Source organism: Mus pahari, chromosome 22 (genome assembly GCF_900095145.1).
Source record: "Mus pahari chromosome 22, PAHARI_EIJ_v1.1, whole genome shotgun sequence".
Classification (NCBI taxonomy): Eukaryota; Metazoa; Chordata; class Mammalia; order Rodentia; family Muridae; genus Mus; species Mus pahari.
The window spans coordinates 28,196,810-28,223,017 of NC_034611.1; the positions used below are offsets into that span (position 1 = coordinate 28,196,810).

At 38.7% G+C, this 26,208-nt stretch overlaps 1 protein-coding gene across 3 annotated transcripts in view; it reads right to left on the reverse strand.

Moving 5' to 3' along the window:
- Nkain3 (sodium/potassium transporting ATPase interacting 3) overlaps positions 1-26,208 on the reverse strand; it is a 601,685-nt gene that overhangs the window by 98,877 nt on the left and 476,600 nt on the right. The window contains exon 5 of one of the 3 annotated variants that reach the window (XM_021222050.1): positions 864-2,238. The exons of the other annotated variants lie outside the window; for them this stretch is intronic. Coding sequence (XP_021077709.1) covers positions 2,209-2,238 — 30 coding nt within the window. The 3' untranslated portion in view covers positions 864-2,208. Of the gene's footprint in view, positions 1-863; positions 2,239-26,208 lie in introns of those variants that run through there. 3 annotated transcript variants of the gene reach the window in all.

Sequence of the window (26,208 nt, forward strand, 5' to 3'; positions counted from 1 at the left end):
AAACTCCATACAGGGTCATAAAGGAGTAAAGACATTCTGAAGGAGACCCAGTGTAGCTGTGGTTATCAACCTTCAGGTAATGGATTTTCAAAGCCAGGCTACAGGGACACTGTCTCAAAAAGCGCAGGCTCTGTGGGCGTTCTTTCCCAGTGTGCAGAAAATAGGAAGTTTACTAGTTTTTCTAGGCTTCTCTTTTGATAACACACTGTCATTTTGTAAAACTCACATGGGAATATGTGCACAAGGACATGGTATGATGGACTTAATTAAAAATCTCTCATTTGCCTGGCTCTCCAAATGATATGGGTATGGGAGCTCAGAAAGAACAGTCTTAGCAAGTATTATAATGTCAGCTGACATTTGATTATCTGAGCTAACAATGTACCTCATGGCACATATATGTATCTGCTAACATATGATATAGGAATTTATAGTCACTTAAAATGACAATTAAAAATGAACTAAGGATGTTACTTCCAAAATTCTGTTTCCTGTTCAAAAAGTCCTTATTGTTTCTTATGAACGTACCTATTTCACTGATGTGAAACACTGGTGAAGAGTTTGTGTCCTGTTCTCTTTCCAAGGTTGAGAATTTTCAGGACAGAACAGTTTCATAATGACCAGAAAGGCATTCTTTTTTGAGTATTAAAGCTACCCTTTGATGTGGAGATAAGATTTCAGACTTGATACAGTAAGAGAAAAATTGAAGTTCCCCATTTCCCATCTCTCTTTTAATGAATGACGAGGGTTAAGCTGGGCAACAGATTGTCATCTGTTTGACAGTGAAACATTTGTTAGTGACTTTGCCAGGCACAAGATAAAAAGAACTGTATACTATCAATAAAGAAGGAAAAAAATGTTACAGAAGAAAATATTTAATATCATTCTGAACTCTGTTTTCATTTTAAAGAAACAAAAAGCTCAAAGCTCATTCCCACAAAGATAATTTAGGCTTTGAATCTTTTATCTCAAAGTTAAACACAATGAGCATTATTTGAAGTACTCTTGCTTAAAATTATGCCCGTTATAGGTTCAGGAGAATACAAACAAGCGGGAAACAAAGCAAACATAAAAGTTTTGTAAGCTCAGATTGCTTCTCATTATTAACTATGTGCATTTGTGTTTGTATTTGCTAGTCCTGGCTTCTTCTTCATGGAAGTTAGAGCTATGTAACACACCAGTCTCTCATTACCAAGCACTTCTCGAGTTCTCTCTTGCTTCCTCCAGATTCTGTATGGCTCTTCTTCCGTCTCTGCGATTGCCTTTACCTCGTGACTTTGAATTAATACCTTAATGAATTGGCTCACTGTGGCCTTGTCTTCTTGCTCATTTCCAGTATGTCTAGGCTTTGGACATTGTGACACAACATCATTATGGGAAAACTTGAAAGTTGACGCTTGAGAACTATGCAATCAAACTACAAAAATAGATGCAAACTTATGGTTTTAACTAAGTTTTAAGTTTGATGTTTGGTCATATTTCCATCACTCTCTGGCACATGGGAATCTCAGGCTAGAAGCAACAGATTATACTTCAGTTCTGAGTTGCTACTTGTAGATAATTTAAAACATTTAAACCTCACATTCATGCCGGTTTTCTCCTAATCCTACTTCGTATTCTCAATCACAGATCACAGTGTTACTATCAACTACAGTTATGTATCCATAATGATGTTTTAGTTAAGAATAAACCACAGAGAAATTGTAGTCCCATAATAATACAACAGAGCTAAAACAATTTCATATCATCTAGTATTAGTACTGGATCTTTTCCATAGCCAGATATGTTTAGATAAACAATTACCATTATGTCACAATTGCTTATAATGTGATAATCGGGTTTGTAGCTTAGGGCCAGCAGGAAGTGACGTGTAGCTTGGCTTTTATAGAAGCTCTACCTTAGTATAAGAATGAAATCACCTGGACATGTAACGGTCAGAATAGTCTCCTAAGGTGACACAGAACTCTACGTTGCTCATCTTCATCCTATTTCAATGGAGCCTACGAATCTTGTTTCCCAGACAAGGCATTTGTCCTTGTATTCCCACCACCCCTCACCCCACCCACCGTGTCAATTTATTTTCTTTTGTTTGGAGCCTTTAAAAAAGCTTTGCATTTCATTTTCCTCATGTCTGTGTCTCATTATACATCCCATACTCTATACCACTGCATGAAATCTATCCGTAACAAATTCAAGTCCTTTGTCTTCCTATAGCAAACCTGTCTTGGTTCTTCTAACCTGTAAGATAAAACACAAACATTTAAGGACAACTTTGCCAGAAAAAGTCCTTAGTCATGGGGTTCTAAATTATCTTCCAGTTTCATGACCTTTCCAGTGTTTGGCTTTTAGTTAATCTATGGCTTTAGCCAATATTCCAATACTTTCCTAAAATAGAACTCTTTTATTTAAATCAGCAATGTTCTTCTGTTCTCAATAGTTTCCTTTGAGTTCCTTTGCTAGCAGCCAAACTTGTTTATTTTACTTAGTTTTATTTTAAACATAAAGCATGTATATACTCTGCAATTTTTTAAAAAAACACCATGCAATTCTTTTGCTAGAAATTTGAAAAATCTTACTAATATTAAGATTATTTATATTTTTGGTTGTGAGCCTAGCCTTTAATGGCTGAGCCAGCAGGGCTATACAAAGAAACCCTGTCCCGAAAAAACAAAACAAAACAAAACAAAACAACAAAAAGATTACTTAATAATTTATAATTTCATACCTGATAAAATCAGTTACAACAAGGGCAAGAAAGGTGGCTCAGCATTTAAGAATGCTGACTACTCTTCCAGAGGACTCAGGTTCAATTCCGAGCAGCCACATGGCAGCTCAAAATTGTCTGTAACTCCAGTTCTAGAGCATATGATGCCTTCTCCTAGCCTCCATGGGCATCAAGAACACATGTGGCTCACATACACATGCAGAATAAACACCCATATACATATCAAATAAAATATCAGTTATTAGACTAAGGGTAATAACAATGGAGGCAAATTATGATATGTCATTCCTTTTTATTTTGAATTCAAAGCTTTCAACAAGCTCAGTGGCAAACCTTTTCAACCAGAGCCCCAGAGATGGACTTTAATAGGCTATGCTGGAGAAAAATTCTCCTAATCATGCCCAAGATGATAATATCACTTTTATATATAAGGCAATCAATAGGATTCAAATCTATTTAAAAAAAAAAAACATTTATTTGAAAGCAGTACAGTGAAATGTTCTAGAACGAAAGTGGTGATGATGTGTTTAGGATGCATCTTAGCCCTCATGAGCATCAAGGGTAAGCATCCTCGTTTGGATTCCAACTTCAAAGTATCACATCCCTTCTGAACATTTTCATTATTCTGTGTCCCAGGACACATATTACTACTTCATGTAAGTTAACCAAACATGCTCTAAGCATGAGTGGTTTTTTTATAGTTGTGTTCTATTCAAATGAGGATTGCAAAGAGCCTCTTATTGATGTATTGCTTAAATATGCTTTAATCTGCAACAATTCACCCAATTCTCCTTTACCTCTACTACTTCTTTGCTAAATAAATCAGTCCGTTGGCCTCTTCTTCCTGGTGGGTATTGGGGTTGTAATTACGTTTTGTGACTTAGTGGAAAGCACCTTATCCACTCAACAGTCTTAACCATCCCCTTCTTATCCATGTAGGCCTAACCACCAAGTTACTCTCCTGCGCCATCGTGGATCCCCACAGAGTTTCTTGGCTCTACAGCATGAGTTCACAGAGATCTCTGGAAATTTATGATAGTTTAAGGGTCTTTCTTTTTAGCAATAGACAAGAGTCTTGCTGACAGGAACTCTATCTTACTCATTTTTGGTCTGCCAGGGTCATAGGTGGTTTCTGGTCCCAGATTTGGTCTTTATGAACTTTTTCTAAGTGAATGAATACATGAACGTGTAAAACAGAAATCATGTCTTACTTTGAAGATGTTGGCAAAGGAATCATTAGGAGATGAGAGAATGTAAAATCTAACAATTTTCCATGTATCATTTAAGATCTACATGCATTTATAGCATGTACTTTTTAGTTCTTACATAATGATTCTTGTGCTTTTAAGTTTTATAACTTTTCCCCTTTCTTTCTTCCTTTCTTTTTTTATCTTTGCATTTTTTGTTAGCATATATTATTTGTACAAAATAGTGTATTTCATTGTGATAATTTCAGGCATATATCATTAACCGTGGTCATATTCATACACATGCACTTCTTATTCTCTCTTGATCTCCCTTCCATTGGTCCCCTTCTTCATTCCAGTTCCATTTTCATGGCTTGTATATACATATATTCTGAAAACAAGAGAGTATATGGTATTTGTCATTCTGAGTCTGGCTTAGTTTTCTTTCTTTCTTTCTTTCTTTCTTTCTTTCTTTCTTTCTTTCTTTCTTTTTTTCTTTTTTTCATTTTTTTCTTTCTCTCTCTCTCTCTCTCTCTCTCTCTCTCTCTCTCTCTCAATTTCTTAAGATGGAATAGTCCAGGCTTATCCAGAAATATAGCCCTGTAAATCCTGATGTCATCACATCAGCCTCCAGTTTGCTAGAATTACAGGTTTAAGCAATGCTGACTCTAGTGTTACTTTATAAATTTCATATTTTATTTAATGCTTAGCATTTCTTTTCTTAAGGCCTGAGGAGAAAATAGCTCAGCATTTGAGAGTTCCGCATTGTTCATGCCAAGGGCCTGAGTTTGGTTGCTATCACCCATGTAGGGCACTACTCAAACACCTGTAACTCCAGCCCCTGGGGGACCTGATTTCTCCAGCTTCTGTGGGCACATGTGGCAGATATACAAACCGACATACACACACAAATGATTTTTAAGTAAGTAAATATCTAAAAATCTAAATTTTCATTACATATGTATGTCTATGTGTATGCACATGACTGCAGGTGCCCTCTAAGGTTAGAAGAGGGAACTGCAACCCCTAAAGCTGGAGTTACAGGCAGTTGTGAGCTGTATAACATGAGTACGGGGCTTGAATGCAGGTCTTTGGAATGAGCAGCCAATTCTCAAGCCTCTAATCACAGTCTTACAGGAAATCATAAAAACAGTATATTGTGCCCGGTGTATCCTTCACTGATAACAGCTACTACTTCATGTAAATGTCAAAACCAGGGGTTAACGTGACAACAGTTCATTTTTATAGATCAGTGTTCTTCAGTTTTTACATTAACACATTGCATTTGTATAGATATAGACTTACAATACACTAAATGAGTTTGTATAGACATGTACAATTTGTAGAACTCTAGTTTTGATAGCAGATGAGCAGATACATATGCCACTTAAAATTTTCTGAGTTCTAAAATCAAATAGAAAAAAATGTTATTAATTCTAGGACAAGTTTTGGCTTAAGCTGTACAATGTCAATGTGAATACATTTCTTCTTCTTCTCCTTCAAATATCCAGCTACAAAATATAAGAAGAGATGAACAAAAGGTTTTTAGGCTCAAATGTTGAGAGGAATTAAACATGAGCAGAAACCAGAAGAAAGAAGAAAATGCCTCAGAAAGAGTGGCCAGATTGTCTATACTATGCTGTGGCAACAATAAGCATCTGCAAAGACTGTGATTGCCAGAGACAAAGGCCAAAAATAACACAGCCAGTCTTATGAAGCTCTTTGTCTGCTTGGTCACTTCTACCCCAAGCCCCAGGCTTCTATGGACATTTCAAGTATCTGTGAGCAGGGAGGATATGCGTTCATCTCCATGACAGAAGCTGGATCTAGGTGAGTGGTGGAAATGGATGTGGCCCTTAACATCTCAGGACAGAGCTTTTACAACCACCTGGAGACCTGGTTGGCAAATGAAAGACTGCAGTCTGTGAGCAGGAATGGTACCACAGAGAAGCTAACAAACGCCAAACTGCGAAAGACTGAAGCAGCCAGAAGGAAAGGGAGAAAACCCAGAGATGCTTACAAGGTTATTATCAGCCAAATTTAAAAATTATCTGGAAGCTCCTTGCTTAGAAACACTATCAACAAAATCCATAACTAGAACACAGATTTATTTCAGATTATTAATACACATGAGTCTAGCAAAACATTTACGTTCAAGATCCTAAGCAAGAGGACTGAAGACATTTAATTGAAGATGGGCTTAATGAAGAACAGAATTAAATCTACAATAGCTAGTTATGAGGGAAAATGTTCAGACAGACAGACAGACAGACAGACAGACAGACAGACAGACAAAGACATGCACACAACTCACTAGAACTGGGGAAATAGTTCCTTTGGCAGAGTTCTTGCTACACAAGAAAAGCATGAGATTTTTGAGACTGGACACTAGAACCCAGGCTCGTAGGCCAGCAAAGCAAGCCAGGTGGCTTAGTTGAGCTGGTAAACCCTATGTTCAATGAAAGATTTTGTTTCTGAAACTAAGGTAGAGAAGCGATTGTGGAAGACAGCTGATGAAAATTACAAACTTTTATACTGTGAAAGACCGTGCTAAGAGAACAGAGAGCTCAGCTATAGACTAAGAAAAATCATACATCTAGAAAGTAGAGAAAAATGCCAAAGACAGCAATAAACAAACAAACAACCCAAATGAAAATGGGCAAAAGACATTGTTTTAGTCAGATCTTTGCTACTCTAACAAAATATCTATGCTAACTCACTCACATGAGGACATGCTTATTCAGGTTCACAGTCTTGGAGGTTTTAATTAGGCTCAACTGATCCCATTGATTTTAGGGCATCAATGAGTTAAAATAGCACACCAGGGCAGAGCAAAGCCGTGCACCTCATGACTAGGAATAAAAGGGAAAAACAGAGGAGAGCATTGCTCCCACAAGACTCTTTGAGGGTACACCCTTAGAGATCCCTAACATTCTACTGAGCTTTGTTTCATCACTGTTTAATCATTTCCCAGCAGTGACAGTGTGTGGGGACCAAAGCCTTAACACACAGGCCTTCAGGTCATTTCACATCCAAACTCTAGCAGAGAAGGAAGGCATTTCACTGAAGAGGCTGCATAGACATCAAAAATAAGCATACGTAATATTTTTCATCATTATTAGATATCAGGGAAGTGACAAGTAAGGGAGGATGACTCCACTCCTATAAAATGTCAAACAAAACAAGAAAAATAAAAAAAAAAAATAAAACCAACCAACCAGAAAACAAACAAACAAACAAACAGTGTCAATACCAAAAGCTAGTGAGAATTTAGAAAAATTAGCTCCCTCATCCATTGCTTGACAGGCTATGCAATGGCATAGCCATCTGGGAAGATAGTTTGTTAGTTTCTCTTATATTCATATATGCAAGTACCTTCATACTAAGCAACTACAATCCTGAATGTCCCTGAAAAATAAAAGAATTGCATCTTTTCATTTAAAACCTAGCACACAACTGTTCTTAATGGCTTCATTTATAATGGTCTCAAACCATAAACAACCTAGATGTCCTTCCACCAGCAATTAGTGAAGCAACCTGTGGTGTTGTCTTACCAAGGGACACTCCAGCCTAGCAATGAATAGGAAAATTTGCCTATTCCATCATGTGGATGATGGCACAGGGAGTTACGTTGAAGGATTTGCAAGATATATTTGCTGCCTGGAAAACTGGAGCGAGAGGGACAATGGCTTGATAATTTCTGAGAACTATAACAAATTCTCATTTTCAATTCTTAAAAAGGCTAACTAGAAGAGTAAATCTAAGTTAACAGCAATCTCTAAAGGACTACATATTCAGTTTTGAAGTTGTCAGTGAACACATACATATATGCATATACATATATATATATACTTACACACACCCATATGATGAAAAATACTTAAAACTTTATCAACTCAATAGAAATCAGTAAATGAGAAACTAAAATAAAATACCTGTCTATGTATCACATGTAGTAAGGAAAAATAAATATCAAGATGCATTATCAAATAAATAGAAATATACTCATTTCATACGTTAGAAGACAGGTGTCTGGATTAACATTTTATAAATGAGAAAGCTGAAGTCCCTGAAACAGTGTGGCTCCTACCTCCTCTCAGAACACAGACTGAAATGTAGTCCCTCTCTTATTCTTATGCTTTCATGCTACAAATATTTTTCTAGTTTAGAAATGACCTCCTCCTACAAATATATCCCATTAAACTTGCTCACACATCTCAATAAGTCTTCAAATTCTAAAAGAATTGGAATGTGCACGAAAACTGAATTACATTTTTTTTCTCCAGAGTAAAAGCTCTTCTGTCTTTCAAAGGTCATTTACTCTTCCCTTTTCCCATTTTTCAACACGTGGTAGGGAAATGTATCCCACATCTAAAATTCATGAGCATGGCTGTTCAAGCAAGCAGCTGTGTCCAGAACTTTCGGCCATCTAGCACGGAATGACTTCCCCAGATCGGGGCTACTGTGCATTAGGGCTCCTGGTGTAAGCTTTCAGTCCGATTTTCACCTTAGACCTGACAAGGAAGGCTTTCATCAATTATATGACAATTAATTAAATGGCCAAGGTGTCTGTATATTAATATTACATTTTCTTTTAATCATACAAGTAAACAAAGCTGAAAAGAAGTATTATTGACTCTAAAGGCAATAAGACTAGATTTAGAATTAGAAGATCTAGTTTTTGTGCTGTGGATGTGATTTCTTTTAAGCTGGGTGGTCAAGTCTACATTATTTTCTACCCTGGTCTTCTCTATCTTTATCTGCAAAATATATGGCATTAAAATAATTCCATGAATTGGAGGACTCACTGGGTAAATCCATAAAAGCCCCTGACTTGCAGTGAGAATTCAACACACTTGTCAAACAGCTTTGAATCACGCTGCGAAGTATGGTGGCAGCAGTAAAACTACTCTAATTACTATTGTTTCCCCAGGAGATATCAGGTCAAATATTGTGTCTTCACACACATGTGCTACCTAGAGTACAAAATATAGCAGTGTGATTAGTAACAGAGAAATGACAGCTGCAGAACCCACTAGACAATGTGAGGGAAAACAGACTATAAAAGGGGCTGTTTGCACCCTCCTCACTCTCTTATTCTCTCTAACTCTCATTTCTCCCTGACTCCTTTCTCCCTCTCTCCCCTTCTGCCTCCTTCCAATCTCTCCTGATCATGTGCTTCTGGCCAGCCTCTTCCTCCTCTCCTCCCCTCTGCCCTCCCCTCCTCTCCTCTGCCTTCCCTTCCCCTCCTCTTCTCCCGTCCTGTCCCGTTCCTCCCCTCCCCTCCCCTCCCTTCCCCTCCTCTCCTCTCCTCTCCTCCCCTCCCCTCCCCTCCCCTCCTCTGCCCTCCCCTCCTCTTCCCTGCCCTCCCCTCCCCTCTCCTCTCTTCTTTTCTCTCCCTCTTCCTCTCCCTTTCTCTGCCTTTACTCCCTTCTCAACTTCCCTTCCTATGCCCCATATAAACTCTATTCTAAACTATGCCTGTCCTCATACGGCTGGTACCTCAGGGGAAGGAGTGCCTCAGCCTGTGCTCACAGAGGCACCCCTTCCACTTCACCATGCCTGGCACTACAAACATATCCTGCTCTTATTTTTTATATGACACAACAGGGACGCTTATCGAAGAGTTTGTGGAAGGATTGAGGGCCAAAAGGGGATAGGAGCTCCACAGGAAGACTAACAGAGACTGACTGAGCCACCAACCAAAAAGCATGCACAGGCTAGACCAAACCCTCCTCACCCCAGCAAATACGTAGCAGATGTGCAGCTCCAACTTCATGTGGATCATAAACAACTGGAGCTGCACAAAAGCTGCCATCTGTGAGATACAGCCTCTGGCTCGGCTGCCTGGTCTGGCCTCAGTGGGAGAGGATGCTCCTAACCTCGAAGAGACTTGGTGTGCCAGGGTCGGGGGGATACCCAGGGGCCCTCCACCCCCTTGGAGAAGGAGAGGGGTGGAGGAGGAATTGTGGGTGATGGGGGAGCAGCTATTGGGATGTAAAATGAAAAAAAAAGAAAAAGTAAGTGAAATGTACCCAAAAGTTTCATGCATTAACCCTTGAGAATTCTGTTTGGGAAGGTTGAAGAATCTTTAAGAGGTGGAACCTTGGTTTAAAAAGTGGGCCGTTCACTGGCCTGGGGCTAGGGCAGAGGCAGGCTTTGTAGTTTTGTACATCTGCCTTCTTCCTAAAGGTTCTTTGCCTCCTGCCAGACTGTCTTACTTTCCTGCCTCCATGCCTTCCCTGAAATGATAAAATGTATATATCTTGAAACTGGGAATCAAAATCAAACCTTATTTTCCTAAATTTCTTCTCACTACATGTTTTGGCCAGGGGACGGAGGGGGGGGGGCTAGCAATGCAAATATCAAGTTGTGTTCATTGCAGACAACGTAAACTGAAAAATTTGATACAATCAACATAATTAGGATAGAGGTGATTGGAATTAAAGCTATGTGGTTACTATTGTAAGCAAAAGATGATAAAAACATAGCTTAAATTTAGAGTTTTAAATGATTATACAGAAGTTAAGACTAATCATTGAGAGGCCAGAAATAGATACAAAATTCTTCATTTAGCAGAAAAGAAAAGAAGAGAAAAACATCAACCACAGAGAAAATAGGAAAGAAGATAAAAGGCAAGAAAAAGGCAGTAGAAAAAAAAAAAACAGTAGATTCTGTTAAAATATAGAGAGACTGTAATTCTGTTAATAAGACAACATGGGAGAAAAGACACACATGGGCTTTAGGTAAGAGCTGCTGTTGAGTGGAATGGCAAAAAATTCATAATTTTTTCATTTTGTACATGGGAACCTGGGGGCATGCCTTTCATCCCTTGGAGGAAAAAAGTTTGATGAACCGAATTCTTCACAGACCAAGGAGTGAAGCAAATAGCACAGACACCCACTGCATGGTTTGGTTCCTTGAAGGAGGGTTTAGCAAAGTGTTCCTACAAGATTCCAAGAGCTAAGATTTTCATTGCTTGGTGAGCTCATCACCACTGTGAGCTCAAAACAGAACATAGTACTATAGGATTTTTGACAACACTGCTGAAGATGTATCTTCTATGGCACTTCTGACGGAAAGATAGACAATATTGCACATGGAATTTCACAGTCTGTGGTAGATGATAATGCTATGTATTTAATATACTGCAGCTTTTAGCATTGTTTTATAGTGTGCTCATAAGAAATAGAAGAGAAAAGGTTACATCTCCTCAGGCAGGGCATAAGGAGGGATTCTAGAAGAAGCCATTGCCCTCACAGGTGGAAAATCTTACAACGAGAAGAAAGAAGACAGCCATGAGCCTGGCATGGTATGGCCTAGCTTAACTGTGGTTATCGAAGAGCTTACTGAAGACATTTCAGGGGAAAAATAAGTCATTTAAAAAATTTAAGAATAAAAAAATACTACTAGAATATTTTGTACAACTGTGCAGTGTTCTTTTTTTTTTTTTAAGCTGTTAGCAGGACAAATCAAAAGGCAGAAACATTAACATGTAAAGCAAAAATTTAACATATGATTTTTAAAAAGATTTATCTTATGTATGTGCATGACTGCATGTTGGGGACAGTGTATGCATCTGAGTTCTGGTGCTGACAGAAACCAGCGGAGGGCAGAGCTTCCCCTAGAGCTGGAGTTATAGGCATCCTAAGCTGACTGATCTTCGTGGGACTTCAACCTCAGTCCTTTTCTTTTGTTTGTTTTTTGTTTTTTAATTATTTTATTAGATATTTTCTTCATTTACATTTCAAATGCTATCCTGAATGTCCCCTATACCCTCCCCCTGCCCTGCCCCCCTGCCCACTCACTCCCACTTCTTGGCCCAGGCCTTCCCCTGTGCTGGCTCATATAAAGTTTGCAAGACCAAGGGGTCTCTCTTCCCAATGATGGCCGATTAAGCCATCTTCTGCTACATATGCAGCTAGAGACACGAGCTCTGGGGGTACTGGTTAGTTCATATTGTTGTTCCAACTATAGGGTTGCAGACCCCAGTCCTTTGTAAGAGCAGCAAACACTCTTAAGGACCCAGACATCTCTCTAGCTCCTTAACTTATTATTGAAGGAAGAATTTTTAAAGTAAGTTTGGTGCATCATAAGTGTGCAGTGTTTTCACCTCTATAAGCAGGGTGCAGTAAAGGTTCAGGGCTGTAGCCCCAACTCCCACTCATAGCTGCTTCCAGGCCTGTCAGTGTCCTGTAGGGGGTATATCATTAAAAGCAAACAGCCAAACAAGACCTTTAACTTGACTTTTACAGTTATTTGCTGTATTTACTACCCTATGATCATATGCAGATAGTCTAGGAATAGCAGACAGTGCTGTGTAGTCTAGCTGACCAGAACCTGTCACATCTAGGTTGGTGTGTGCCTGTGATGTTCACATAAAGAGAATCTAAGAGGGTGGCTCTGAGAATGGGTTCTGATTGTTCAGAAGCATGGACCTATGTGTTTCAAGGAAGGTTCTAGGTGTGACAACTGCTCACAAAGGAAAATTTTGTTGTCTTCCAATGGAGTGTCACAGAGTATTTATTCACACTTAAAGGGAGGCCCCATGCCCAGGAATAAACAGCCACACAAAAGAAACTCAATGGTCCTTTTGGAGAGCTTTAGTTTCATAATGCTCTGTTTGGGCATTTTCACCTTATCTATTATGATTTCTTGATTTATTGTGTTTTAGTTGTGTGTGTGTGTTCCTCTCATTCTTTTTCTTTTATATCTCTTTTTCTGTTAGATTTATTCTTGTGCATTGGCCTATATTTTTTTCTAGTGAGAGAGAGAGAGAGAGAGTGAAAGCCAGGGTGTGGAGTTGGAGAGGAACTGGGAGGAGCTGAGGGTGACAAACTGTAATCACAATATATTGTATAAAATGGTTTCAATAAAGCGAACGATAACAAAAATTGTAAGAAATGGAGAGGGAAGAAAATAAAGCTTTCATTCAAAGTTCATTGAAATCAAAATGATGGAATCTGTTGCCGACCAAACTTTGAGATTTTTATGTCTTTAGCTCAAGAGACATTTTAATAGATGTAGCCCCAACTATTATTATTATCTATTAAAAGATGTAGCTGGCAGGGATGGAGTCACTTCAGGATGAAGGACTATTCTGCTAGTACAAGGTTGGTACTAGTTTTCACTTTTGTATGGTGACCATTTATTACTGAGTGTCACTTGAATGGAGTTTTTTTATGTTTACACACAACATTGACCATGCAAAACTATTTTTTGGTCTCCTGCTACATTTGCTATTTATTAGAATCTGACAAGACCTACGTACACATGTCAAAAATAATTACCTCATTATAAAGTCATTTCTTGCTAGACAAGACACCTAACTTATAAAGACGAAAATGACAGAAGAGGCCCCAAACAGTGACAGAAAGCAGATGACAAGATGCTGCCGATGCCGGAACACACAGCCTCACTGAGGAGCCTTTGGCTTTATAAGACTCTTTTCATCTTAAACATCAAACAGCAGATATTAAAGCCAATCTTTTTGAATGAGAAGAAAAGGAATGACTGTCAACTATCGCTTATATTCTCAGAAGTACTTAATCAATAAGAGCTGGCATCACTCTGTTACAACTTAATCAGTTATTTCCCACCTCAGGCTAAGATTCCAGCACTGATATGAATTACTTATTGTAGAAATGTCAGGTTTGATGAAGTTAGTGGTATTCTGGGTAATGATAATAGGAACACATTCTTTAGAATGTTCTTACAGCTACAAAGAAGATATTATTGACCTGATCTTATAGATCTTGTGCTGCCAACTCCGGTGCTTGAATCAACCTTCCTGGGTTGTGTGGCAGCAGCAAGAGATTCGGTCATTTTGATTTCATCAAGTTTTGAATGAAAACTTCATTTCCTTCCTTCTTCATTTCTTGTCTGCCATACCCTCCTCTCAAGAATTGGTACCACACACAGCTCTTTTATTTCCACTGTTACAGTTGATTTTTTCTACTGGTTGATATGAAGGCCAGAGAGACAACTAGTGTTTAAACTGGCCAAGATTTGCAGCTAGGTACCAAAAGATGCGCTGTGTGGGTGTGATCCCTTCTAGAACTGTAATGCATGCCTGTAGTTCTCCATGAACTAAGAAACCTGGAGGCCAGTGGTATAATTGGGACATTATACTAGGGGTGTCGTGTGTAGGGAGAAGATACTCGATGCGGCAGCATTGCCATAGATGGGGAGTGGGAGTCATTAAACACAAAATTCAGCTGAGTCCAACCCTTGTTCTTATAGTTCTGAGAACGTTGTTTCAGTTTTGCCCTCACAAATCACTTTGTCTAAGAGGTTATCTCTTCTCATCGACAAGTGTATCCTCATGACAAAATCATTTGAAAATGCCAAGGTTGAAGGCAGTTTAAGAGTTCTGAAAGACAATTTTAAGTATCTGAAATTGAATATTTGAATTTTTTTTTTGATCTACAGAAATGACAGCTTCATATTGCTAACCCTAATACAGCCGTGGTTCCTTATTCTTGCAAGACACATTTCTTCTTTCTATAAACCTTTTAAGTATGAAGAAAACAAGTCTGTATGCATATTTTTTTTCTATGCACCCCAGGGCCTAGAAAGGCACCAGACACACAGCGGAGTTTAGGAGACAATGATTCCATTCCTTTTATAACTCTTGTTCTAAGAATCGCAGTCTTCAGTCCTCTTTAAGCATTAGTGGGAATATTTATGTACTATTTATACATACATACACACACACAGACACATGCATACAGATACACACACATACAGATACCATAGACACACATACACAAACATACACATAACGCCCACACACAGAGACACAAATACATACACAGGCACATATAAACAGATACACATAACACAAGAACAAAGAGAGAGAGATATGCCCGCACACAGATACATACACATGCATACACTACACACACACACACACACACACACACACACACTGAGGCACTCACTCACTGTTCACTGCCTATTTGCACTCATCATTATACCAACATAGCAAGAGAAACAAATGCAATGTTGATGTCTACATCTGAGGAATTCGAATAAAATTCTAAAATTCGGGGTTAATCCTATTCATTTGCTGAATTTCCCTTTGTTCTGGCTTTTCAAAGGACATATTTCATATTTATCATGTTTAATTAGATATTTCTCAGCCTGAAGCCTAAGATTTCTTTCTCTACCTTTCTCTTATTGTTAACTATTTTCTTTATTTTAATAATAGCTGATTTGGTCCATTTATTTATTTATTTATTTATTTATTTATTATATGTAAGTACACTGTAGAAGAGGGCATCCAATCTCATTTCAGATGGTGTGAGCCACCATGTGGTTGCTGGGATTTGAACTCAGGACCTCCAGAAGAACAACAGTCAGTGCACTTAACCGCTGAGCCATCTCTTCAGCCCTACTTATTTATTTATTGCTTGCTCTTACTAGCTATCGAAATCTTTTGTGAAGTCGACAACAATGTAAAATAACCTGTAGAACCACACACGATATATTTTAATATTTGCTCATGGACATACATAGCACGCAGAATTGCAATATATTTACTGCGTAGGAGACACCATTCCATTCAAAGAAATAATTGGTTTATTTCCTCAGTCAGTGTGAAGGATTAATATTATGCACTGCATACCAACACAAAATCACCTCAGGGGAATTTCTTCTTTTTTCCTGCCTTATTCTTTCTCTTTTTTGTGTTCATTCTATTCAGCCATTCAAGGTTATGTCTGCTAATCTGGGGATGCCACATTACCCAGCTTCAGGTCAGAGCAGTTGTGGATACCACAGATCACCAGCTGAAACCTATGCTCGCCATTGCCCTTGGAGCATGCTTCATACAGCTGTGTTCAACTCAGGCAGCCCTTTTGTCAAATGAAGAAGCAACCAAGTCACCCCATTTTCATACTTCACTGACACCATGGGTGTTACAGACCTTCAAAGGGTAAAAGCTTATGCTGCCTTTTTTCATTTGGCAATAAATATGTATGGGATTACCAGTCCATTGTAAATGGGCCAGCCAAATGCATTCTAATGCAAAATTGCTGCCTTCTTATCTGGCTGTTTGACAGAATGCAATTACAAACCATTTTTTCCCCTGTGCCCTTTTGTTACTATTCCGTGGATCACTAGTGATGGACTCTATAAGGTTTTTTTTTTTTTTTCTTCTTTCAGTTTTGCTAAGTAATTAGACATGCATCCTTCTCTAGTAATTCTGTAGTGAAGCAGAGCCTAGACAGTCTGGGAGCAGGTGGCAATCCCTGAGGAGCAGTGGGATGGACAGGATGGGCTGAACCTGAAAGATCACAACAGCTGCCTGTCCTAGCTTACAAAGTTGACAGTGACTTCAAATATCTCAAGTGGGGAAAAAAATGAATTTGTATTACGGTGTGAAGTATAATTGGTCTCAAGCCCTTATACATCTTATACAAGTGTCTATTCACAACTGAAAGTTTTAATTTTTATTTTCATATATCCAGAAGGAAACTACCCATATTGTAAGAGGACATCTCTTTCCACTCTTTGTGCATCAATTTAGAAGGGGTAAAGCGTTTTGGCTGAGTTTGAAGGCTCTTGAGCTCAGTGTCTTAACTTCTTAGGAGCTGGTAATGTGGAGAGGGAGATGGAAAAGACAGCCTGCCTGCAAAGAGAATTCTGGCCCCAACAGGGACACTGGGTTATCCAATTGTGACAATACTGGAGTTGGGAGGCAGGGATCTGAAGGGCAATTGAGATGCCCACCCAAAGTCCTGCCTTTTCATTGGCTTTATGTGTGTCATAATTTCCTTTCATTTCTTTGATGCCTGTGTGACTTTTTTAATCGCCTGGTTCTTAAATTAAAAATGTATAGAGAACAAAATTGTCATTTCTCTCAAAAACTTTCTAAAAGGATGACAGTGCCTTTATGCACTGAAGTATTGTTCTTGAAAATAACAAGAACAGAGAAAGACTGGATTTAAGGGTATTACATTACAATTTTATAATCTGAGAATACAGCTATTTGGTCATATTATATATTTTTCATAACAGTGTTATTAAGGTACCTTATACATAGTGTGTCTGTCATTTGTGCATTCAAACTTTGAGAGTACAGTTCATCATGGCATGGAAGGCAGGTTGGCAGCAGCATGAGGTGGTAGTCATGTTGTATCCAGTTTAGAGGCATGCCCAGCTTCTTTTGTCTATTTTACTGAATCCAGGACCCCAGCCTTAGGATTGGTGGTAACTTCCATTTGGTTGTGTCTTCCCAGCTCTATTAACCAAGTTTAGAAGCTCCTTCACAACCATACCCAGACATATGTTCCCATGGTTACTTGAAATCTCATCATGTTTCTAGGACTGACCATCATGATCACTCAGGTTTCACACATGCATGTATAGTCTTATGTCAGCTGAGCTTTGCCTAATTGTAGAATGCTTTCCTACATTCTGCAAATTTCCCAAGGTCCTGTGAAGGCTCGATGCCTCAGTGTAGGGGAATGTCAGGGCAGGGAGGCAGGAGTGGGCAGATGGGTGGGGGAGCACCCTTATAGAAGCCGGGGGAGGGAGGTTGGGATCGGGTGTTTCCAGAGGGGAAACTGGGAAAGGGGATAACATTTGAAATGTAATAAATAAAATATCCAATGAAAGTAAAAAGAAAGAAAGAAAGAAAGAAAGAAAGAAAGAAAGAAAGAAAGAAAGAAAGAAAGAAAAAGAAAAAAGAAAAACTAGCAATGTAAAAGGTTTTGCACATTCTTCACATTCACTATCTCTGATGTTGAGTAAGGCCAGACTTAGAGTGGAAGGATTTTACACATTCTTGACAAGCATCTGTTTTGTCATCTGCATGCATTCTGTGATGTCAAGTAAGGACTGACTGTACTGACTGCGCTCACCTTATTAACATTCACAGATCCTTATCAATGAGCCATCTCACGTCAAGTGAGACAGCGCTTGCAGTTGAAAGGTTTCAAAACGCTATGGCTTCTCACCTGTACAGATTTTTTAATGTTTAGGGAAGTGTGATTTGTACTAGAAAGCTTCCCAACACTTTGTACATCCATAAGACTTCTCATCTGTACAAATTCTCTGATACAATGTGAGATGAGATGACTCTGGGGACAAAGTCTTCCTACATTCTTAATAGTGACAGGATTTCTCTTTTTTGAAGCAACTGGCATTGAATAAGGTCTGACTTAGAAAAGAAAGGATTATATACATTCATAACATTTATCACAGGTGTGATGTCTGTCTTCTGATGTTTGACTTCTGGCAAAGCATTCCCCCACATGTTCCAAGTTCATAGGATTTTTGTCTGTCAATAGCTTTGTGTGTTAAACTTTAGTTTTTAAGCATTTCTTCATTTGAGGTATTGCTGTTGGTGATTCCCATTCAACAGGAATGTCTCTTGGTTTTTCTGGCTAGTCTTGATGGAGAGTTTCTGAACATCTGAAAGGTGCCGAGTTAGGGCTTTCATTATACACCATACACCAAATGCATGTTCACACTTCAAATCTCGTGCAGACTTGATAATGCAGTGTCAGTTCCTGAGACCATGGACACCCAACACTTTCTTTTCCATATGGTTATTTCACACTAGCATGCCACAGAGTGACAGAGGTTGTGGAAAAATATCCAGGGCTCCCAGAGACAGAATATGGCAAATGAGCCAGTTTGGTGGGCTTTTTTTTTTTTTTTTTTTGGTGGTTTCCTATTTTATTGATTTCTTCTTTTTTCATATTTTCCTTTCACCATCTAAACATAGTTTCCTTTCATTTTGAACATATTTATAGCTGTTGCCTGAGTTTTTTTCTGCTACATACAACATTTGAGGTTGCATAAAAATAATAGCATAACTGCTAGGAACCTAATTTAGTATTCTATCTATGCATCCTAATTCATCAAGACATACTTACCATCAATAACCATGCTCTCTGCAGATGGTTCTTGGTATGAGTTTTGGAGTCATTAAAATGTAGGAAACTATCCCCTTGTTCTTTCTTCTATGCTTTTAGGCTCTCCTTGCACAGGCATATAGTCACAAGCTAGGAGTAATGTTTGAAGAATTTGAGTCTTTTCAATTTGTCATTGCAGATTTGTACCCTCCCAGTTTATATAAACTGGGGCAGCATAGCATTTTGTCATATAAATTAGTATATGATAGTATGGACATTCACTGTCCTTCTCACTTACAATTGGTTAAAATCAAGTTTCAGGTGACTTCATTCTAATGGGGAGGAGCTGGACTTTGCAAGGGACATTGATACTAAAAGAGATAATGTACATTACATTTAGAAGACCCACGATACAACTCACAGACTGTAGGAAGCTTAACAAGAAGCTCTAATGTGACTAACTCAAACCCATTTACACAGATGAACAAAATTATCATGGGAGGCAGAGGGAAGCAGAGGAACCTGAGTGGGAGAGGGGAGAGGTATGCGACAGGGGTGCACGATCAGGTATGGGGGGAGAAAGAGAAGTCTAGAGGACCAGGACAATGAATCAAAATATGCAGCTTCAGAGGCTGGATGCAGAAGGAACATCTAGAAAATTTCAGACCTGGGATGGAAGAGGCTACCAGGACTCAATGGTGAGGATATTAGCCAAAATTCCCAACAGTGGGAAAATGGAACCTCATGAGACCACCTCCAGCAGATAGACATGCCCCCCCCCCGGAGGGATGGGGCCACCCACCAAGCTAAAATATTTTAACACAAAATTCTCCCTGTCTAAAGGAAATTCAGGGACAAAAATGGAGCTGAGAGTGAAAGACCAGTGACCGACCCAACTTGGAATCCATCCCATGAGTGCACACTAAACCCTATCACTATTACTGATGTCATATTGTGCATGCAAACAGGCGCCCGGCATGACTGTTCTCTGAGTGGTTCTACCAGCAGCTGACTGAGACAAATGTAGATACTATAGCAAACCATTAGAGTGAGGTAGAGGCCCCCATGGAAGAGTTTGGGGAAGGACTGAAGTTGCTGAGGGCAATTACAATCCCATAGGAACAACAACAGTGTCAACTAACCCATATTCCCCAAAGCTCCCAGAGATTGTCACCAACCAAGGAGCATGCCCTTGGGCATGTGAGTGAGTAGAAGAGGACCTTGTCTGGCCTCAGTAGGAGAGGAAGCGCTCAATCCTGTGGAAACTGGATGGCCCAGGGAAGAGGGACTCTGGCTGAAGTGAGGTGGGGTGGGAGGGGAGCACCCTCTCAGAGGCAGGGGGTACCCTCTAGAGGCAGGAGGGGGAAGGAAGGGTGGAGTGATGAACTTGGGGAGTGAGGACCAGGAAGGGGGGCAACTCGTGGAATGTAAATAAAATAATTAAAAAAAAAAAAAACAAACTAACTAATATGGAGAATCCACTGGGGACTGCAGTCCCTAGCTAGTCTGTGGTTGACGACTTAAAGTTATGCTTGTAAAAGTTTTCCGAGTATGTCTTAATCTGTAAACTATTTACAGGAATTGCCTAAAGTTTTCATTGTCCAGGATTAGGCTAATCACAACAGAATCTTAGTAGCTTCTGGTTTGATGGTATGGAGAGGCACCTGGAGCTTGGAGAGGGAGAAAGGAAGAGAGAGAGAGATCGAGATCAGAGAGTTATTGTGTTGTAGCGGGAAGGAAGGAAAAAAAAAATGACTTACTGAAGTAGTACTGAGAAGGGATGGAAGCCCTGTCTTTAGACAATTTCTTTAAACCATCACTAATTTCCAACCATCTGATCACTGTTTTAGAGAAAGAAAAATAACTCACCAATTAATTGGACTTCTTTTTTTTTTTTGTAGCTGAATTATCTGAGTTGAATAAATAGAATTAACTAAATAATTTGGCATTGTGTGGCTAGAACTTTTTTCTTTGACTACTGATTATAATTGAAAGAAGCTAATTGGGTCTGGGGGACTGTGGAGTGTCTTGGCATCTGTTAGCACTTATAAGTGAACTTATCACTGTAGCCTTTACTACTTCTTAATTTGCTTGTCTGAGTAATTGGAGGCACAGATCCCACATGTTCAAATTAGAACCTGGACTGAACTTTAGAACTTCTGTTATTTAAGTGTTTCCACTAAAAAATTTGTTTCCAATAAGATATTTTTTCTAGTTAGGAAAAATATTGTCTATATATTAAAATGTAAATCTTAGTGATTAATCATGTGCTTGAAGTTGAAACAAAAAGAAATAGAAAAAAAAAAACCCAGTAGATTTTGGTCCAATGCATTTCTAGTTTTAGGATATGTTTTTTGTTGTTGTTGTTTCCTGATATGAAAGTAGTGTAAATTAAAAGTCTTCATTTGTGCAGGTACCCACACATTGCGTTGAGAATATCTTGAATATGTAAAATTATCAAATATCCAAATGTTAGTATTATAGTTTGTTTTTATTTCTTGCAAGAAGTTTGAATTCTACTTAATCATAACAGAAGGTATCAAGAGCCAGAATCCCTAAATATTTGTAAAGAAGTCATTTATTCTATTTCTTTTGGTGAACTTGTAAATTAAAAATAAATTAATGTTCTTGATCTTGTGTTGAGATACTCATAGTAAGGAAATAATCTCTTACCGCTAACTATGGCTACCACAGTCTGTTTCCATCTTCAGATAATGTTGCTACAGTCCCTGTGTGTTCAAAATAGGCTTAGCACTGCCATAAACTTTTAAAACTCATCTTTTTACTCAACCTAAGATCAACGCCAATGCTGAGGAAATAACTTAAAACAAGACATGTTATCTCTGCTACATAACCTTAATGTGGCATTCTCTCCAGGCCACATCTTCCTGGAGTAGAGAGAACTTCCCCTCTCTCCAACAGAAGTCTATGCCTTATCTGCTGTATTGGATGCCAACTTTCTTTTAACAAGTCAGAAGACTTAGATATGAATGGGGAATAGGTTCTGTGTGATACACAGGAGGCAGAACTAGTGTGGACATGGAACATTCCAAAGTGATTCATTGTAGATCAACAGAAGAAAGTCATTTCTACACTTATAGAAATCAGTAATAGATCGTTCTGACTAGTGGGCAAATGAGTATGTGTTTAATCAGAGACGGTATCAAAATTTATCAGCAATATCATAGACATAGACAAGCACTGCCCAAAAGAAATATGATGTATGTTGCATATATGATTGTAAATTATGTTAAAACATTAAGAGTTAAATGAACATGTGAAACTAATTTTAATAAAAGATTCCTGTCTTAGTCAGGGTTTCTATTCCTGCACAAACATCATGACCAAGAAGCAAGTTGGGGAGGAAAGGGTTTATTTGGCTTACACTTCCACATTGCTGTTCATCACTGAAGAAGTCAGGACTGGAACTCCAACAGGTCAGGGAGCAGGAGCTGATGCAGAGGCCATGGAGGGATGTTCTTTACTGGCTTGCTTCCCCTGGCTTGCTCAGCCTGCTCTCTTATAGAATCCAAGACTACCAACCCAGAGATGGTCCCACCCACAAGGGCCCTCTCCCCCTTGATCACTAATTGAGAAAATGCCCCACAGCTGGATCTCATGGAGGCATTTCCCCCAACTAAAGCTCCTTTCTCTGTGATAACTCCAGCTGTGTCAAGTTGACACAAAACTAGCCAGTACAATTCCATTTAAATGTAGCATATACAGATTACTTTTATTCTTATATATAATTAATCAACATAGATAAAAATGATTGAGGAGATAGTTTGCCTTTTCCTTTTGCACTGTTTTCAAAATGTGTTCTTTTTTTCACAGCATGGATTGATCTGTACCTGCCTCATTCTATCTGCCTAAGAGCAACGTACAGCTGATGGTATAGATGGTACAGATGTCTGTGTGGCATCTGTTGGGAGAATTAAACTAGATTACTTCAAACTTCCTTTAGGTTAATAATCCTAAGGCAGAGTGCTTTCCTTGCATGTCTGGGGCCATTGGTTCAACCCTCAGCAACACTCAGGCACAACACACACACACACACACACACGCACACCCCCCCCAACACACACAAAGCAAGACAACCCCTTCTCCAAAAACCCCTAGGGTCCTAAGTGAGTATAAAATAAGCACTCATAAATCAAGATACTGTGGAGGCATTAAAAAAACTCAACGAGAAAGTAGTCTTAGTTAAAGAAACTGTCCCTGAAACCAGTGTAAACAAGAAAGAGTATTTATCAACTCTGAAGGAGGAAAAGACCAGCGAAAAAGAGTTGTTTTGGGATGTCTGGATAAAAATGTCTGCCTGTCTGCCTCTCTCTGTATGTCATTCATTTTCATAGATCAATATTCTTCTCAGGTAGATGTTATCCACAGACAACCAGCATCTACAATGACATATCTCAGTAGACTTGAACGTCAAAGCAGACCTTTTACTTCTCAACAGAAGACCTTTCTTAGGTCCTGGTAGTACATCCTAGATCCAGGAACTTAATATTCCAAGGAAGCTTTGAGTGAAAGAAGGTTATGTTGGTTCAGGTGAACAGACTTGACAAGGAACAGTAGGAGGGTACTGACTTTATCAATGGAAATAATTTTTGCAAGCATTTTTTTTCTTTGAAATAATCTCTGTGGGACACAGAAATCTCATATGGGGATTTTGATTTGCATGAAGGTGCCAAATAGACAAAAATTACAAATTGGCTCTTTAAAACTTACTGACTTTTCAAAACATGCATTAATGTAAAAACACTAATTTAGTGTAATGTAAATTAATTTTTGTTGCATGTATTAAAGAATCATCAGTGGGTATAGTTATAGAGATAGGACAGAACCAGGTGGGATGTCCCTTCCCAACTACTGCCATTGGTCACATATTTGTCCTGGCTTTGTTATAAATACATATGTTGAAGATAATAAAGTCTGCTTTATGTGTTCTGAAGGGTGTGCTAGATAGCATATCAAGGGAAGATGCCAACATAGAATACTTTCAGTAAATGAGAATGATGGTTCTCGTTATTACAATTACTGGCTTGAAAGCCCTCTGGAGCAAAATTCTGTGGCACATCTCCCTGTTTCTTTGGATTAGTTTAGTTCATTAATTAAAAGCTGTTGTGTATTCCAATATTTTAATGTGTTCAGATTTCATTCTCTATCAGACCTACTGCTTATCTTTGCAACTAAGAAATACTTTTGTATTACAAACATTTTCTGGAATTTTACATAGTCAGTTTTCAAATTTATACTAATCAGTTTCTTATTGGTGATTTTAGTTTTGATCAGGTGTGAGTGGCTGGTGCTGCACTAAATGCTTTAAGTCCTTATGAAATGGCAATTGATTCTGATCCATTGAAGTGGTGGGATTACACATTGTGAGAAGATATGCTCTCTACTTCTAGAAGATACTCCTTGAAATTTAGGCTGCATATAGACATTTTCATATGTCTTGCAATGTTTTTCATTATCCAAAACTACTTTTAGAAACAACTTGCATTTTCATTTTTTTTTATTATGAAGAAAAACTACATAAATAAACATCCTAGAACCTCTCATCTCAGTAGCTACCAGCACCTTCTACCCCATCACTCAAACCCAAACCTGAGTTAGTTCCTCATGTCTCTCTTTCCTTCATGAATCATTTCCTCTCTTCCTATAAGGACTAGATGTTTCGATTTATACAACTACTTCTAAGTTCAAGCTATAATTTTTTCTCCTTTGCACTATTTGTTTTCTTCTGCTTTTGCCCTTTGCAGTCCATTCTCTGGCCATTTCCCAAGTCACTTTTGTAAATAAAAAGTCTCAGATGGTGAGACTTTCTTGAGTAGTCTTGGTAGATTCTCTCTCAAGTTTTTTGCCTCCTGCCCCTCTCTCCCCTTCATCCTCTTTTAATTTGATTCTTGCTGAATCAGGATCACTGCATACATCCAGGTTCTCTGCATGAACACACTGCCTACTCAGCTTCCTCAGTGGCATGCTTGCTTCACAATGCGTGGACCCTCTCACTTCTTCATACCCGCTTCTCTGCTTTCATTTTTGATCATTTTTCTCATATTTGTCCAAAATATAGCTAAGGTTGTGGACACTTGTTTATTCTGAAATATCCTTGACATCACTAATTTAATGAGTTCATTCATGTTTCAAATAGAATGCCTAATAGTAAAAGAAGTTACCCTGAGTTACTCTGGTAAAAATTAATTACAGCACTTTAATAACCTGAGCAGACTTTGTTCAGGCTAGTTGTTTGGGGGAAGTTGAGGAACAATGTTTTTCTTGACTATAACCTTATTAGCATAAATCAAACAAAGCTCAGTAGAAACACATACAAATGTTTACTAACAAATAGCCTGAAACTCATCATAAAATCTGCTCTACAGTATCGATTAAGTCCCAGCCATGTGTTCTTTTAGAAAGTCTGAAAAGCATACTCTTACAATGGTCTAGTAGCAAGATGGAGACTTACATCAAGTTTGAATGAGGCAACAAAATCCTAAATTATCTCAGATGCTCAGGTCCATGTAGAGAGCCCCATTACAGGGTAACAAGAGCAGAGTTGGTAAAGTGAGGTGCTCTGTGTTCACCTCTCTCCATCCAACAAAAGTCTTTCACAGTGCAGCTCAAGTCCCTTCAAGTGACCTTTGCATCTGTACAGGTAACATCTCACTTTTGTATAACTGTGCATTAATAACTGGTAAAACATACACTGTTATTTTTTAATGTCAGTAGCAATGTGCTAAGGCATCTTTGAATTAAAAAGCACAGCAAAGACAAATTGGTGGTAGGAGGTATAAGATCTCTAGCAACATCTCACTGTATGCATGAGCACCTACCCCGGGTCCCACATGGTTGCTTCATAGGTGTCATTGATTTCCAGCACATGGCCATGTCTCTGAGCAAGAGGGACTTTCCTTTCACTCTCCTCCTCAAATTAAAACTAAATGCTTGCATTAGTTTTATTATGAGATATTCCCCCCCCCCTTTTTTTTTTCATCCACAGGTCTAGTGTCTTCTTTTCTCCATGTCCCACCCCCAATTTTCTTTTTCTTTCCTTCTTTTTTGTTTTTTTTTTTTCTTTTTTGAGGAGAAGGTCTCACTGTGCAGCACTGGCTGGCTAGGAACTGAGTGTATAAACTTGGCTGCTCTTGAACTCACAGGGATCTACCTTCCTCTGCTTCCAGTCCATCACTTTCTTAAGTGATGTTTTGAATTGCATAAACTTAAATGAGTTGTGTTTAGTTTCAAGTAATATGCATTCATCATTTTCCTCTTTCCGTAAAGTTACAACCATTGGACTTGTCCGTTGACTTCAGGTATTACTATAGTTGAGATTGTTTTTCAATTGCTAATTCAATTAGTGACCAAGTTCTCCTGATTTGGCCTCTGTCCAAAATGTTTCTCCAGCTACATTTTGCACACACTA